At 41.7% G+C, this 17,772-nt stretch overlaps 1 protein-coding gene across 3 annotated transcripts in view; it reads right to left on the bottom strand.

Annotated features, from left to right (window-relative positions):
- LOC144491685 (hyaluronidase-like) overlaps positions 1 to 17,772 on the bottom strand; it is a 62,084-nt gene that overhangs the window by 28,104 nt on the left and 16,208 nt on the right. Inside the window, exon 3 of one of the 3 annotated variants that reach the window (XM_078209858.1) lies at positions 5,830 to 9,078. The exons of the other annotated variants lie outside the window; for them this stretch is intronic. Within the exon in view, the coding sequence (XP_078065984.1) occupies positions 7,966 to 9,078 (1,113 nt within the window). The 3' untranslated portion in view covers positions 5,830 to 7,965. Of the gene's footprint in view, positions 1 to 5,829; positions 9,079 to 17,772 lie in introns of those variants that run through there. 3 annotated transcript variants of the gene reach the window in all.

The raw sequence follows: 17,772 nt of genomic DNA, 5'->3' as shown, positions 1-17,772 counted from the left end.
CTATAGTGCAAGTTAAAGGAATATGCTGCCAAAAGTAGTGCCCATTGTTGTAATCGTGCTGCTGTCATGGATGATATTCCTGTGTATGGCCCGAAGATGGTGGTCAGGAGCCTGTGATTGGTTAACAGCACAAATACCAGCCGTATTGAAAATGAGAGAATTTCTTCACTGCAAATACAATACTTAACCCTTCCTTCTCAACCTGGGCATATCTTTCCTCTGCTTTTGTCAGGAACCTTGACGCCAAGGCAATGGGCCTTTCTTCCCCATTGGACAACACGTGTGACAATACTGCACCAACCCCACAAGGTGAGGCATCGCAGGCCAATTGCAATGGCAACTTCGGATCGAAGAGTACCAACACTTCCGACCTTTGTAAGGCATGTTTTACCTCCCAGTAAGCCCCTTCACACCTCTGGGTCCTTCTCCATGGTCGCCCTTTACCCAGCAGACGGTGTAAAGGTCTCAGTCCAGTGGCCAAATCTGGCGCAAATTTACCATAATAATTTATCAATCCCAGGAATGATCATAACTGTGATATTTTCTCTGGCCTGGGAGTTTTCATGATGGCCTCCATTTTCTTGGGTGTCTTGTGTAGTCCCTCACTATTAATGACAAGGCCCAGATACTCACCGAACCTGTAAAGAATTCGCATTTCTCTTTCTTTACTTGCAGGCCATGTTCCTGCAAACTTCTGAGGGTCTCTTCAAGATTCTTCAAATGCTCCTCCGCGGTGGAGCCCTTCACCAAAATGTCATCCAGGTAACACTGGACCCCAGGTAGCCCACTTAGAATTTGGTCCAATGCCCTTTGGAAAAGAGCTGGTGCCGACATAATCCCAAAAGGAAGACACTTCCTTCGTCAGAGGTGGTTGGGACTCTCCTTCTTCAGTATAAGTATGTGAGGTGATTTTTGAAGGCTTCAATGGCAGTGTTTCCAATCTGTCACTGTATTCTGAGTCTGGGATCAGTGATACCGCTGCCCCCATATCTACTTACATTTTGATTATCTTCCCTTCCACCTTTGGACGGACCCAGAATATATCTGCTTCTCTTCCAATCGATAAAACATTCAACTGAAATTCTGCCGATTTGGGTTCTTCTGCAGTCTTGGCAGAATCCCTGTCCTCTCCTAAGCTGGCGGCATGCATCTTGTGCCTAGTCTTCAGGTTTGCTCCACTCCAACTCTCTTTTTCCTCTTTTAATTGCACCCTACAGTTCCGGAAAATATGCCCCACCCACTTACACCGGCGGCATTGGGCTTTGAGAGTTCAGCATGTGGATTCTTAGTGGCCGGACTTGCCACAATGGCGATATTCTATAGTTGACACCACATTTTGTTGCTCCTTGGCTACTTTGTGCACTGGGGTACCGACACCCAACTGTGTTGCTTCACTTGTAGCCAGTTCCATGGAAGCAGCTATCTCAAAAGCCACTTTAAAAATCTAGACTGTTTTTAGTCAGCAGTTTCCACTGTATCACTTCACTGTGAAGCCTACACACTAAACAGTCCCTCAAGGCATCTTGTCGGAAAGCGCCATATTCACAGTGCTCAGCCTGTCTCATTAACACAGCCACAAATTGCGCAATGGATTCACCTTCCAATTGCATTCTCTTATAAAATTGGAACTGTTCTGCTATCATAAGTGGCTTCAAGGCAAAATGATTGCTCTGCTAGGGGGTGCTCTGCGGGTTTCTCTGGTTGTTTGGTGTCGCAAACATTTTATTCCCTAAAATGCTCAAGAAAACTGTTACTGTTAGTTCATCCTTTACCTTATTTATCTTTAATTAATCGTTGAAATGCTCCATGCAGAGTCCAGCTCTTCATGTCTTCGCTGAAAGGCCCCATTGCCTCGAACTGACCCACCATTTCCTGGTTCCTTTGGTGGGAGATTTTCCCACCTTCCTGTTCTGTAGCTGCTTCTTGCACACATCTTGCGCCACTCCCTTGTTTTCCCTACTTTCTGTTGGTTGCCATCCGCAGCCCCTCACAACTGCTTCCTTCCCAATGGGTCTCGGTGCTCCCGGTGGAGATCCCTCTCCTATACCTGGCCTCCGACTGTAGCCTGAGACCCCTCATGACCACTACCTTCAGTCAATAATAAATCAAATCCTTCTGCAGCGCGAACGCAGTCCACGTCCCCTTGCGATCGTGCCTCTCGATGCCTCGATCTGCCTGTGCCCTCGAGTGTACCCCAGTACCTCAGTGACTTCTGCCATTTTCGGAGTCCAGGACGGCAACTTCAATCTTCCTCCCTCTCCCAAAAATCAGCGGTGATATGCAGTCGTGGGTTATGGCGCTGCGTCGTCACCAGTTACTATGGTTGAGGTCTGATATTGCGACAAATAATAGACCGCCAGGTCAGCGGTAGCAAACCAACTGGGACAGTTTATTAACATGTCTTATTCCTAGCACAGTTAGCATGAGACTGGCGAAGTAAGCTCCACCCAGGGTGGTGCTCGAGTCCCAGGTCACCTGATCTGTTCACTTAAAGGGGCATGCCCCTACACACATAAAACCTATGGATGTGGAATGGGAGGGTGTGTGTGGTAGGGGATATTCCCCAATGAACAAAGGGCACCCACCTGAAGATAGTATTCCCCTTCCTTCCTGTACCATTAAAAATGTTTTTCAAAAACCGAGTTGCCCACTCCTGGCTGCCTGCCCATGCTGACCATGTTATAGTATGGGCAGCATAGCTGTGGCATGTGAACAAACTCAATTTTGAATTACTTATTTACATGTGGCTGGAGGCTGCGGGTTTAGGCACATGCCCAGCCACTCTGTATTATGGGTGATAGCTTCGGATTGGGTGAGGTGGTGGTCCACCCTTTGTAGATTATGTGGCCTTCTCTCGCTCGGCCGCCACAAACCCTGTCGAAACACTCGCAGCGGTCGTGTGGCAGGGTGCTGAGACTGTAAAATCCAGCCCCACGCTTCATTCTTTATCACTCCTGGAATAAAAAGGATAAAAACAACTTCCAGCTTCTGAATATTAAATGGAGATCCTTGCTGGACCAAGTGTACATGGATACACAATGTAAACAGAAGCAAGTGGGCTCTGATGTCCTCCCTTGAAATTGGCTTGCTGTCACTCACTGCCTAGACACAGGCATGGAAGTTACCTGCTTGAGAGGGCTTACCAGGGGTCTGCTGATGTTGTGGAGTCTTATAGGGGTAAGCACTTATGGGAAAGGGAGAAACTGGACTAAACAAAAAAACATGATCCGTTAAAGGACAAATGATGTTTCCACGTCCTTTGGGTTCCTCTGTAAATGAGCCAGACAAAATCCACCAAATGACAAGAAAATAATCTTAGGAGGAAAAGGGCACCACATACCTTCTGCTCAGTGCATGATCCTAGTTCCTCCTTAGTGCAAACCTGAGGTTTGACATGAAGTACCTGGAATTTCTACTTGATTACACTAGTCTTCTTGGTGCAAGCCCTATCCGCAAAGTTGACCACACATGTGGTATGAATTAATCACCATTGGGGGTTTCCACTCACTGCACTTGTTTGCAGTCTTTCAATGGGGTTCCAAAGAGTAAATTGTGTCCTTTGTGCACAAGGACATAAATAGGAGTGTTTTAAAAGATATAGAATGTGTTTTTTATAAGCCACTATACCATAATCTAACAAGGAAATGGTTCTGTATTTTTAAAAAAGTAATTTACAGTCATTTATAATTAGGTTACTCACAGGCAGTAGTTGACACAGACTAAGAATGCTTATTTTTTGTGGTAAACATGGAAACTAGAAGCAGGAGTAGGCCATTCGGCCCTTTGAGCCTGCTCTGCCATTCATTTTGATCATGGCTGATCATCAAATTCAATATCCTTAACCCCCCCTTCCCCCCATATCCCTTGATTCCTTTAGCCCCAAAAGCTATATATAATTTCTTCTTAAACCCATTTTCAGCTCTACGAATCAAATTTCACCAAGTTACCACACTGAAGCACATGATGGAATTTTTTGAAACAAAATTTTCTTTTTCTAAAATTAACATTTCAAAACAATATTCAATTATGCCGGGTGACAGATTTTGTGTAATATGCAAGTGAGTTTCTACGGAAACTGGGAGGAAATAAAATCTCAAAACCATTGCAATTTTTGGTGTGACTTGTCAAGAATCACCAGCTGCATTCAAAGATCAATGACTATTTGATTAGTAAAATAATACTTTGTATGAAATGCAATGGCTAGTAAACCTCATGGGAACATTCTATTAGTAAAATTAACTTCAATGTTGTCCGAGCGACAAACAGCAACTTTCTCAAAAAGGTGTCTAACCAGCAGTTGAACATTCCTGTGTTTCGTTCCAAAGTTAAAAATTTTAAATGGCATTTCTGAAGAAATAGTTGAAATAACAAAAGCACCACGCGTCTGTTATAGCACCAGCATTACTAACACTGAATCCCAATAATATCCATGTGGGAATCTCAAGGTACATACGTCACATCAGATTGAAATTCTGATTGCATTGGAATTCTGTGAAAGTAAAATGTTATAGAATGAATTTCCCTCTATTGTACAGCAGAAATTTGTTCTTTTGATAACAAAAGCAGTAAAAAAGCTCCATTGTTATCGTACCAGAACTAGGCCTAAAGCAGAGAGCTTTATCAAGGCCTTCAACATGTGTGATACTGTGTAGTGTCAAGCTTTTAATGGGACAGTATTACCACAGTTTCCCTACTACAGATGATGGCCTATTCATTTGCTTGTGAAGGTTAGAGTACATAATTAATTGTGTGCCCCTACAATGCAGAATATACAAGTCCCATTTCAAATAAAAGGTCAAGGGGTGGGATGTCTTAGGCAGGTTAAAAAATGTCCTTTAAGTACTGTGACCAAAGATCTATGTCAGCTTGGATCAACAGGATGAAAGCCTCCTCTTTTATGCATTATTCAGGTCCGAAGTGAAATCAGTTACCAGAAGCCTCACCACAATTCTAGCACGTGCAAATTCAAGAACAAAACTAACACTAATTAATTATTGAATTAGCAGCCTAACTCAGAAGGGGCATAAAAGGAAATTGTGTGGGAAATTTAAATAGCACATTTATATAAATAAGTTTAAGACTCATTAATAGAGTACCGTGGAAGGCAATTAAAACTAACATCCAACCTGTTTTACCCCTTTTCCTGGAGCGGTGAAAAAAATTGCAAACTAGTTCACTCAATTTGTTCAATTTGAATTATCTGATCGTTTTTAAGCATGTAATTTTCACTTTACTGTGTTATTTGCATTGCTTGTTTCAAATTACCAGATAATCTAATTTTATAGCACAATTATCAGGTAGAGGTGATGCTTCATTCTTTAGCAAAGATAAATCTCACCTTGGAGTACAATAATTCAACAAAATGGAAAAGCCAACGGGAAAATTGGCAGAGTATGAGCTGAAGGGAATGAACTGAAATGAATCTATATTCTGTGCCTAATGAACAGAATTAAATCCAAGTTATTGTTACTGATTCGATTGAACAAGCACCATTCTGCAAAATAGTTAACTTGCCAAGGTTGTAGAGCAACAGTATTGCATAGATTGCAAAGCAACTCTAATGGCACTATATTGATTCAGTGTGTGTAACGAGTGCAGTAATTACACAATAAAATAAACAAAATCAGTTTGGGTGAACAATTTAACTGCTTTTGGGCTGACACAGTGGTAGAGGTAAAAATGCAAGTTTCCAATGCACATCAAGTTTGCAATCCCACGTCAGCCACTTGGGAACGGTAACTAACTCAGATTCATGGAAACATTAACTCACTTATAATTTAATTTACTCCAGTGTCCGAATGATTGGTTAACAGAATACAAAGCAACATATCACAGGAACACAATGTTTTATTCTGAAGCGTTCAAATAAGTACTCAAAATCACATGTAAATGAATTAACAAAATATAACAGACAACTAACTTTGCCAATTTGGTGTTCATGGGCCGAACATGCATTAACCATGCAAGTTGAGTCTTATATCATAGAAAACAACAATTTAGCTTATTGTGTCTGAGCTGTGCTTTGCTAGTCCAGTCCAAACCTGGGTTCAATGACCACATTCTACCAATTGTCCTGTTATTTGATTTGACCTTAAAAGATACAATAATCCTTGCTGCAACCAATCCACATGACCGAGCATTCCATGTTCCAATAATCCTCACTGTAATTTTCCTCGTATATTTCCTCATTCTTTAGCCCATTGGTCTCCAGTTTCTCCTCCTCGCTTTCCATTGCTGGCATCACACTTGTGAATCTATGTAATATATTCTCTGAGGTTTTAATGTCCTTTTTTATAATGCCATTTTAAGTATATTCTCACAACCTTAAAATCTAGATGAAATGTTGGTTGTCAAGCCCCCTACTTTCGAGTTGTTAGAAAAGTTCTCTCCTTATGCCCAAATAAAAACATTTTTACATAACAAGAACAAAACTGGATTCAATGCTACTCCAATCCAAGTAACACTGATCTTCATCTCTTGTCCATTATCGAATTTCCATCTATGCTGTTACATTTCCTCTTACACCATATCCTTGTAATTTTGCAACCACTCTTGTGAGACAGCTTATTGAATACTATCTGAAAGTCCATATATTTAAGCCTATGCCTTCGTCACATCACTCAGTTATTCAAAAATATTCCAACAAGTTTAGCAAACACAGTTTGCCTTTAGTGAATTCTTGCTGGCTGCCCTTCATAAACTTACGCATTTCTAACATGACTTTTATCTTGGATTATGAATTCTAAGTTTTCCCACAAATAATATTAACTGGTTCATATAATTACAGACAATGGTGGAAATATTCAACACTTCCATGAGAGAATCAGAGTTAATGTTTGACACTGTGCATCTTTTTAGGTTCAGGTTAGCTTTAAACTGGGGAGGGATGATCTTTCGGAGGGTTGGTGCAGACTCGAAGGACCGACTGGCCTCTTTCTGCACTGTAGAGATTCTATAGTTCTATCTATATCTGCCTGCAAGCTCCTTATGTCTTTTTCATAACTTACTTTCCGACCTATTTTTTGTGTCTTCTGCAAATTTAGCTATCATGCCTTGGTTCCCCTCATCTAAGTTACTGATGAAATTGTAAAATGTTGAGGCTCCAGCACCAACCCATGCGGGACTCCACTCATCATTTCCTGCCAATCATAGAAATCCATTTATTCACACTCGTATTTCTTTGAATCAGAAACATACTGATCTAAGAAATAGGACTGGACTCATTCTAAAAAGCATTCCCCACTTAACTACACGCTATCTTTATTTTAATAATTGCTGCCCTGTTCCTGTCTGTGAACTGTCTGCAGAGCTCCCCTTCTATGACATCTCCATTGTGCAGTGGCCTGTAAGACACTATACTCTTTCTAGTTTCAACATAATCCATTTAGGATTGTCTTGTGTCCTACTGTCATGTTAGAATCCTTACTAACAAGACATTCACAAAGCAAGTATAATCATGCCTGTCTTGATAAGAGAGACTTCATGTGTTTTGCTTAAACTTAAGATGGTACATCCATCCCTGATGGAAAACAGTAACTCAGAACAGCTAGCACAAGAGCAGATCTGTGAAAGGGTACTTGTCCAATTAGAAGATCTAAAGATACTGAGCAAAATACAAGTGAAATAAACCTATAATCGATCATGTAAACCTTATACTTTGTGCATTCAACTGAAACATAAATTTCTCAAAACAGTGAAGTAACTGAATACATTATTGCTTTGAAAGATACCTTGACCAGGATATCTTGAACTTCTAGGGAGCTGCTTTTACATGTATAAGACATATATTTTTCATCTGAATAATGCAACAATGCCAGCTTGACCCAATATTAAGACCACCAACCATCTGTCTTTAAGGTAGTCATTTTAGATTGTTTCCCATTGTATTCCATGTGGTACAGCTGGCTCAAAGACAGCCTTCAAGCAGCTTCTTTAATGCATTTGAAACATTTTTTAAAAATCAAGTTACATGTCCTTCTTCATCCAGAAGACAGGAAGGCCTTTGACATCTCGGTAGGGGGTCTCCAACTTGTTCTGTGTGGTGTCTCCTTTGTCCTTAAATGACTTATGCTTGTCTCCTGGTGTATTAGAATGGCAAGGAAATTGGGATAATTGTGGGAGTGGAGGTGGGAGTAGAGGTGGGGGTGGGGGTGGAGGTGGGGGTGGAGGTGGGGGTGGAATAGGAGTACAGGCTTCTAATTGCGGAGTGGTTGAGATACAAGACACGGGAGCCTGATATTGTCCAGGTTGTGAAGAGCATGTAATAATAGAAGTGGATGGAGAACTTATTGAATGTGAAGGTGAGATGGGATGAGATGTTAGAGGAGGATTAGTTCTATATATTTGAGCAGATGAAGAAATCGGTGGAGAAGTTATTTGTAAAGACGGGCGAGGGAGAAGTGGTGATGACATAGCTGGAGGGTTAGGAGTTGGGATTGGGGTCTGTAAACATGCGTGAGCTGAGGAGGAGTTAGCAGATATAGGGTGGGGAGAAGTACCTGACGATACAACACCTGAAACTGTCCCTGATGATTGAGGGAGACTGGAATTACATGAGGATTGCACAGTAGAACCCAGAGATAGCCTTTCAAGAAATTCCATGTGCATGAATGTCGTCATTGACCCTGCATTCTGGACTGGTTTGGATAACTCGTATCCCAAGTGGGAATAGAAATGTTGTTTATCATGAGTAGTGAGATACAGAGTGTTGAACCCACGGCGCTTGGCATAGGCTTCTGTGGCCTCCATTAGTTTTCTACCGTAACCCTTGCCCCGAAGCTCCTTAGCAATAACAACTGTCTCCACAAACAAGGCAGCGGGTTTGCCAACTACATGGGAGAGCCTGCTGTGACCCACCAATTGGCCTTTGGTTTCACTCCTAGGGTTGCAGTCATTCTTCTGAGTCCTAATCAACACAAGACAAACTGGGAAAGAATTGGAGGATTTCTGGAGTGAATGAATCCGAGATGCTTTGCTCCTCTTCCATTCTTCGTTGATGAGGTCTGCACAGGCCTCCACAAACTCAGGACAGTAGTGTAGAGGAACTGCTTTCAACTCTTCAGTAATGATCTTCTCACACTAACAGCAATAAAATGTTAGAATTCAATTTAGTGTCGATTCATGGGATAACATAAAGAATGTCCACCTTTGGGAAAAGAAAGCAGGTTGCACTAAAAATTTCGTAAACCAGGTTTCTCGTTCTGCAATCACTGTAGAACAAATTCATTAATCTATTGTTTGAATATTTAATTTTTCCTCTCACGCTCCAACTAGGTCCTGTGGCCTCATGAAAGCCACCATTTTGTCAGTCTTCCTCTGGTTTATTTTTAAATATATACCAGTTAATAACCTGGACCATTGTGCATGGGGGGAGGCAAGGTCCATACAACATTGTAAAGTTCTATTTTGATGTTTCGAAAGAATGTGATGACAGTAAGCCATAGAACAGTGGACAATGTAAGTGGTTAGTGTAATAGGTGATTGAAGACTAACAGGATAAACAGTTACAAAAAAAAATTAACGTATTACAAAACATGTGTTTTTAAGACATTATACGATTGCAACAGTAAAGCCCAAACTACAAAAACCAACACAAGTCACATGCATCACAACACCCAGACAACAACAAAAGGCCACTGATGGGATACTGCAAAACAGCGTTACAGGCAGCATTGAGTCAATACAGCACCAGCAACCACTGAATCAATAAAGTTGGAGAGCCTGAACACCATTAATAAATATACTGAAGAGCATAGTGAAGAACTAAAAACAAAACTAATGGATTAGTTGGCAGCTGTATAATAATAAAATTAAGTACATTAAAGCAACAGGCAACAGTGATAAATAGGTGTGGGCAGCAATACCTTAATAAAGTGAAAAGGGGCAATGAGGAGAAAAACTGATGTGAATGAGAGCCAAAGATAAAGCAACATTTTAAAAAGCTGGGTGGTGGACAGTCTAGTAAATGGAACTGAACAATATGTCCAGCACTGGAGGGTCCAAACAAAAATGAGGAGTGGAAGAGGAAAAAAAAAGCAAGGGGCGTCAGATAAAAAGATATGATTGGGGAGGTAAAAGGGCAAGCTTGGCAAAAAGTAAACAGGGAGCAAAACTGAAAAACGGTCAGCAGGATAAGCTGCTTCATCTTTGGCTTCCATTCACTTCTGTTTTTCTCCTCATTGCCCCAGATCCAGCGCCCATCCCATTCACTTCCCCAGTCCAGGAGAAAGGCTAAAAAAAAAATTGGCAGGGGCCTGTGAGGGGATGCCAAAAAACTATTGACATCATTTACAATTATTTACAACAAAGCAGATTAAATGGCAGGTGGGTGGGTTGTGATGAAGTGCTGCAGACTGCAGAAGCAAAATTTAAAAAGTTTGAAGTTTATTTATTAGTCACAAGTAAGGCTTACATTATCACTGCAATGAAGTTACTGTGAAATTCCCCTAGCAGGAGCAAAATTAAAATGTGTTAAGAGACAAAACAGACCAGGAGAAAAGAGAATACACCGATGCAAAGTGATTTTTTTTTAAATTTAGAGGCAATTTGCAAAGCAGACCAAACGCTGCATGTTCAGAGGTCTGTCTTACACAAGGTTGTCATGATGTGGAGATGCCGGCGTTGGACTGGGGTAAACACAGTAAGAAGTTTAACAACACCAGGTTAAAGTCCAACAGGTTTATTTGGTAGCAAAAGCTTGTGTGGCTTTTGCTACCAAATAAACCTGTTGGACTTTAACCTGGTGTTGTTAAACTTCTTACTGTGTTTACACAAGGTTAGCAGCTGAGCTGTGGAAGGAGCTATGGAAGGTGCTGCAATGTAAACTAATATTTCCCTCTCCCCAAATGCTGCCTGACCTGTTGAACATTTTCTATTTATATTTCAGATTTCCAGCATCCGTGGTTTTATTTTTGCGGCTGTGTATTACTGTCGGTGTTCTTGAAACCGACTGATGTTCGGTTGCAAATTAGAAATATTCGAACATCAGAAAAGAACACTAGGAATAACAGCAGTAGACACTCATGGCATGTGCAATTCGAAATCTATGGTCTGAAGGTAAAAGGGACTGTTGATGGTGAGCCTCTCTGGTAAGGAAATGTTAAGCTCACCCATGGGAGGATATTTTCAGGAACCATTTCTACAGTTCTCTGACATTCAAAACAGTGCAAATCCAACATGAAATGAAACAAGACTGTGGTTGATGTGACTTAACAGAAACAGGTAAAATAATGTTTGAGGGAAAAAATAAAGAGGATGCCTTGTGGACACCTCTCAAATCAGTGTTCACGATTCTTCGACAGTTTTATTAAAACATATTTATTAAATGCTGAAATAATAGCCCAACTCAAAAGATTTCTTTTACCGTTAACTCCTATCATTTGGGACGCTATATAAAGATGAAAACAGACTCATCACTGCAGTATTACCTGCTCAACTCTTATCGTTCAACAAAAACTCACCAATCTGAAATGTGACAAAAGGTCAGCAACCTGAACAATTAACTCCCGTTTCTCTCACCATGAAAACTGCCTTGACCAACTGAGCACTTCCAGCACTTTCTGTTTGTATTTCATATCATTCTTGAGTAAATCGCATCTATTGAAACTCTTCCCTTTGTTTTTGCTGAAAACATTGTAGCTGGGATTTTGTGGGTGGGGTATGCCTGCCACAAAAATGTGCCTCTCAGAGCGGGGGGGTGCACACTGCAGCCACAATGCATCTGTAATGGATGGGCTGTGTACTCACTGAATCCAGCAGCAAGGGCACCACCAAGTGAATTGCTCGACACTGGAAGGTGTTGAGCAACTTGAATGTTGTGGTTGCACCTATCCAGAAAAGGGGTGAGTATTCCATCAAGTTCCTGACTCCAGTGTGGAGAAATTTTGAAAGGTCATGAAGTGAGCCCAACCTCTGTTCTGTTTAAGTAGCCATGGTGTTTATATACCTGGTTCAGTTCAACTTCTGTCCAAAGTTGACCTCTAGACATTCATGGTAGGGGGGCCTTGCTGATGGTGGTGCGATTCTGGATCGAGGGGAGGTGGCCAGGCTTTACTTTTGTTCAATACGGTCACTACCTGTCACACAAACATTATCTCTATCCCGTTAGCCCAAGACTGAATGCTTATTCAAGTCTGGCGATAGGCTGACGAGCTGCTTCATTAAATGAAGTATAAATATAGCTGAACACCATGGAATAGTCAGCAAAAATTCCTACTCCATAGGTCAAAATGTGCCCTTGACATCCAGCATCACTATGGTGCAAATGAAGGGGAATATGCTAGGAAATGCTCTGTCAGTACTGTACATGTTGGATGCAGTGCGTTCCTGCACCCAAAGGTTCCCACACAGGCCATGCACAAGTCGATCCCTCTAAGTTACTTCAGTTGTACAAGAAAATCTAAAGGGCCTGCGAACTAAAACAAATCGGTTGTGCACCACAAAAAAAAATAGAGAATCCATTGGTCGGGCGCACTGTGAATGATTTTGTCTATAAGGGAACAGGTGGATGTGCAAGAACAGGAGCAGAAACTCCAGAATGTGTTGGATTCATTATCCACCCAAGTGTCCCATTACATTGAAAAACTGACAAAGCAGGAAATTGCAGTCATCTTCTCAACCAATTAGATCCTTTCCAGGTGCGATGGCATTCACTGGAGTTCTGATGGAGAGGTGCTGTATTATACAATATTTTCCAGCTTCAAGCAAACAGATGCTCCTATTCCATAGAGTTTCACCGCTGGATTAATCATTTTCTCCCCCATCACTCCAAGCTCACTTAGTGTTGTACAACATTGCCTGGCTGAGAGGCAGCAGGGAGAGCCAAGAGGGTAAGAGGCTGACTCTTCAATTTGTGACTGAGAAGCCTGAGAACACCCAGCTCAAAATGTCCTCTAAACCCATTGTTCTGTATTCACCGTCCTCCACACACTGCAGCAATCTGGTACAGGTGACGGAGGGAGAGACTCTTGCTCAAGTCCAAACAGTAATGTTTTATAAAACTGAAAGGACTATTTCAAACAGCTAGTTGAGGCTTGAGTGCTTTTCAGATCACATTCCTTTTCAAAAAGCCAGTTGTGTATTAAATTCATTAATGATTTGAACAAATGAATGCACACAAGCCCATATATTTAAGCCTTTGATTTCTGTATGGCCTATTCACTGAAGTCTTTCAGAATTAACGTCGAAGAATATTTCCGATTTAAAGAAAACAAATCAAAGTTCTTCACTGTGTGAATGAATTATAAAATAAGAGTGTGGCCAGTTAATGCGTTTTTCTGACAAGACCAGAAATCATTGCTGTTCTTGAACAGGTTGACAGAACCTTGGTTTAAAGTCTGACACAAAAGCTGGCACCATTATACAGCACTCTCTCTTAGTACCTGACTGGCATGACTGCCTAGATAATCAGCCCAAGTAGGAGGGCTCTCCCACCCTCCCCAAAACTTTCTGATTCAAATCAAAAACCAAATGGACAAATTTGGACACCATAAATTATGGGTACAATTCACCATTTGGATCGCTGCACATAAGGGGTGATAATAACCTGAAGGAAACAGTGGATTAAATAAACAGAGCTTGTGGGACATAAACCAACAACAGTCTTTCCTTGTACAATTAAGAGGCACTCAACGATTGAGGCTGACGCTAAAGTATGATTCTCATGTGATACTCAATCCATTACTGATAACTGTTCTGTACCACCAATGAGACACCTGTGAACATTGGTACTTTAACAAAGTGTTAAATTTCTCAAACTTCTCTCAGACACAACCCAAGTTCATGACGATTATGAGATAAAACCTAGATGTGACCTTGGCTATTTTTCAGATCTTTAACATAATAAATGCACAGAAATATCACATGCTCACCATTAGAATCTACTGAAATCCTAGTGACAACAATGTCAAGCCAGTTTGTGACAGACCAACAGTCCCACTATAATGATGCCTTCTCTGTTACCATTTGCATTCTAATTAGTATTCTGTAACTTGTTTTCTGTGTCTGTGCACTGTTGGAGAACAGATATCCACTCCATCTGACGAAGGAGCTGTGCTCCGAAAGCTTATGGTATTTGCTACCAAATAAACCTGTTGGACTTTAACCTGGTGTTGTGAGACTTCTTACCATTTGAAGGAGTACAGCAAAGCAGATTTACATAAATGTCCAATGTGAATGATTTTTACATCCAGTTTGAAAGGGAGAGGTGTGGGTCTAAGACAATTATTTTAAGCTTAAATAAGAGCAATTATGTGAGCATGAAAGCTGAACTAACTGGAGTGAATCGGGATACTAGGCTAGAGGATCGATCCATGGAGAAGGGGCTATTTCATAATACTCAGTACAAGTATATTCCTATTATAAAGAAAAACTTGAATGGGAGGCCCCACCATCCATGGTTAACTATAGAAGTTAGGAGAGGGTACCAAACTTAAGGAAAAAACATCTAACTGTGCAAAGCTAAGTGGCAGGTCAGATGATTGGTCAGAATATAAAGAATAGTGGAGAATGACCAAAAGGTTAATCAGGAGAAAGAAATTAGAGTAACCCCACACATTTCCCATGGCTAGTTCATCTATCCTGCACATCTTTGGACTGTGGGAAGAGACCCGAGCACCCGGAGGAAACCCACACAGACATGGGGAGAACGTGCAAACTCCACACAGTCACCCAAGGCATCTGGTAACATACTAGCGTGGATAGCAGATTGGCTGGCTGACAGAAAACAGAGAATATGCACAAGTGCTCTTTGCTTGATTGCCAGGATGTGCTGGGGCCTCAACTCATTCCAATTTGTATCAATTACTTAGATGAGGGACGCAAAGGCATGGTAACCAAATTTGCAGATGACACAAAGGTAGGTAGGAAAGTATATTGTGAAGGAGACATAAGGAGGTTGCAGACAGATACAGATAGATTAAGTCAATGGACAATAATCTGGAAGATGTATAATGTGGGAAAATATGAGGTTGTTCACTCTGGCCGGAAGAATAAAAAAGCAGGGTATTACTTAAACAGAGAATGACTGCAGTAGAGTCATAAGGTTTACAGCATGGAAACAGGCCCTTCGGCCCAACTCGTCCATGCCTCCCCTTTTTTTAACCCCTACGCTTGTCCCAATTGCTCGTGTTTGGCCCATATCCCTCTATACCCATTTTACTCAGGTATCTGTCTAAACGCTTTTTAAAAGACAAAATTGAACCAACCTCGACGATTACCTCTGGCAGCTTGTTCTAGACACTCACCACCCTGTGTGTGAAAAAATTGCCCCTCTGGATCCTTTTGTATCTCTCCCCTCTCACCTTAAACTTATGCCCTCTAGTTTAAGATTCCTCTATCTTTGGGAAAAGATATTGACTGATCTATGCCCCTCATTATTTTATAGACCTCTATAAGATCACCCCTAAGCCTCCTATGCTCCAGAGAAAAAAGTTCCAGTCTATCTAGCTTCTCCTTATAACTCAAAACATCAAGTCCCGATAGCATCCCAGTAAATCTTTTCTGCACTCTTTCTAGTTGAATAATATCCTTTCTATAATAGGGTAACCAGAACTGTACACAGTATTGCAAGTGTGGCCTTACCAATGTCTTGTACAACTTCAACAAGAAGTCCCAACTCCTGTATTCAATGTTCTGACCAACGAAACCAAGCATGCCGAATACCTTCTTCCACTTTCAAGTAGCTATGAACATGTACCCCTAGGTCTCTTTGTTCTATAAAAGCATTGGGCAGTAAGATTAAGGAAAATCTCAAGGCTTTTTATACATATATAAAGGGCAAGAGGGTAGCCAGGAAGAGGGTTGGCCCACTCAAGGACAAGGGAGGGAATCTATGCATGGAGCCAGAGGAAATAGGCGAGGTATTAAATGAGTACTTTGCATCCGTATTCACCAAAGAGAAGGACTTGGTGGATGATGAGTCTGGGAAAGGATGTGTAGATAGTTTGAGTCATGTTGAGATCAAAAAGGAGGTTTCTTGAGAAACATTAAGGTAGAAAAGTCCCCATCGCCTGATGGGATATACCCCAGAATACTGAGAGAGGCAAGGGAGAAACTGCTGGGGCCTTGAGAGAAATCTTTGTATCCTCACTGGCTACAGAGGAGGTCCCAGATGATTGGAGAATAGGCAATGTTGTTCTTTTGTTCAAGAAGGGTAGCAAGAATAATCCAGGTAATTACAGGCTGGTGAGCCTTACATCAGTGGTAGGGAAATTATTGGAGAGGATTCTTCGAGACAGGATTTATTCCCACTTGGAAATAAGTGGATGTATTAGTGAGAGGCAACATGGTTTTGTGAAGGGGAGGTCGTGTCTCACGAACTTGATCGGGTTTTTCGAGGAAGTGACAAAGATGATTGATGAGGGTAGGGCAATGGATGTTGTCCACATGGACATCAGTAAGGCCTTTGACAAGGTCCCTCATGGCAGACTGATGCAGAAGGTGAAGGCGCATGGGATCAGAGGTGAGCTGGCAAGGTGGATACAAAACTGCTCAGTCAAAAAAGACAGAGGGTAGCAGTGGAAGAGTGCGTTTCTGAATGGAGGGCTGTGACAAGTGGCGTTCCTCAGGGATCAGTGCTGGGACCTTTGCTGTTTGTAATATATATAAATGATTTGGAGGAAAATGTAACTGGTTCGCTTTAGTAAGTTTGCGGACGACACAAAGTTTGGTGGATTTGCGGATAGCGATGAGGACCATCAGAGAATACAGCAGGATATAAATCGGTTGGAGACTTGGGCGGAGAGATGGCAGATGGAGTTTAATCCGGACAAATGTGAGGTAATGCATTTTGGAAGGTCTAATGCAGATAGGAAATGTACAGTAAATAGCAGAACCCTTAAGAGTATTGATAGGCAAAGGGATCTGGGTGTACAGGTACACAGGTCACTGTAAGTGGCAATGCAGGTGGAGAAGGTAGTCAAGAAGGCATACGGCATGCTTGCCTTCATCGGCCGGGGCATTGAGTTTAAAAATTGGCAAGTCATGTTGCAGCTTTATTGAACCTTATTTAGGCCGCACTTGGAATATAGTATTCAATTCTGGTCACCACACTACCAGAAGGATGTGGAGGCTTTGGAGAGAGTATAGAAAAGATTTACCAGGATGTTGCTTGGTATGGAGGGCATTAGCTATGAGGAGAGGTTGGAGAAACTTGGTTTGTTCTCACTGGAACAACGGAGGTCGAGGGGTGGCCTGATAGAAATCTACAAGATTATGAGAGGCATGGACAGAGTGGATAGTTAGAAGCTTTTTCCCAGGGTGGAAGAGTCAATTACTAGAGGGCACAGGTTTAAGGTTTAAAGGAGATGTACGAGGCAATTTTTTACACAGAGAATAGTGGGTGCCTGGAACTCATTGCCAGGGGAGGTAGTGGAAGTGGATACGGTAGTGACTTTTAAGGGGCGTCTTGACAAATACATGAATAGGATGGGAATAGAGGGATATGGTCCCCAGAAGAATAGGGGGTTTTAGTTAAGTCAGGCAGGTCAGTACAGGCTTGGAGGGCTGAAGGGCCTGTTCCTGTGCTGTAATTTTCTTTGTTCTCTCCCCAACGCCCTACCATTAACTGAGTGAGTCCTGCCCTGGTTCGATCAACCAAAATGCATCACCTCGCATTTATCTAAATTAAACTCCATCTGCCTTTCGTCAGCGCACTGGCCCAATTGATCAAGATCCCATTGCAATCCGAGATAACCCTCTTCACTGTCCACTATGCCACCAAGCTTGAGGTCATCTGCAAACTTACTAACCATGCATACTAAATTCTCATCCAAA

Source organism: Mustelus asterias, chromosome 3 (genome assembly GCF_964213995.1).
Source record: "Mustelus asterias chromosome 3, sMusAst1.hap1.1, whole genome shotgun sequence".
NCBI lineage: Eukaryota > Metazoa > Chordata > Chondrichthyes > Carcharhiniformes > Triakidae > Mustelus > Mustelus asterias.
This window is presented reverse-complemented; position numbering and strand designations above follow the sequence as displayed.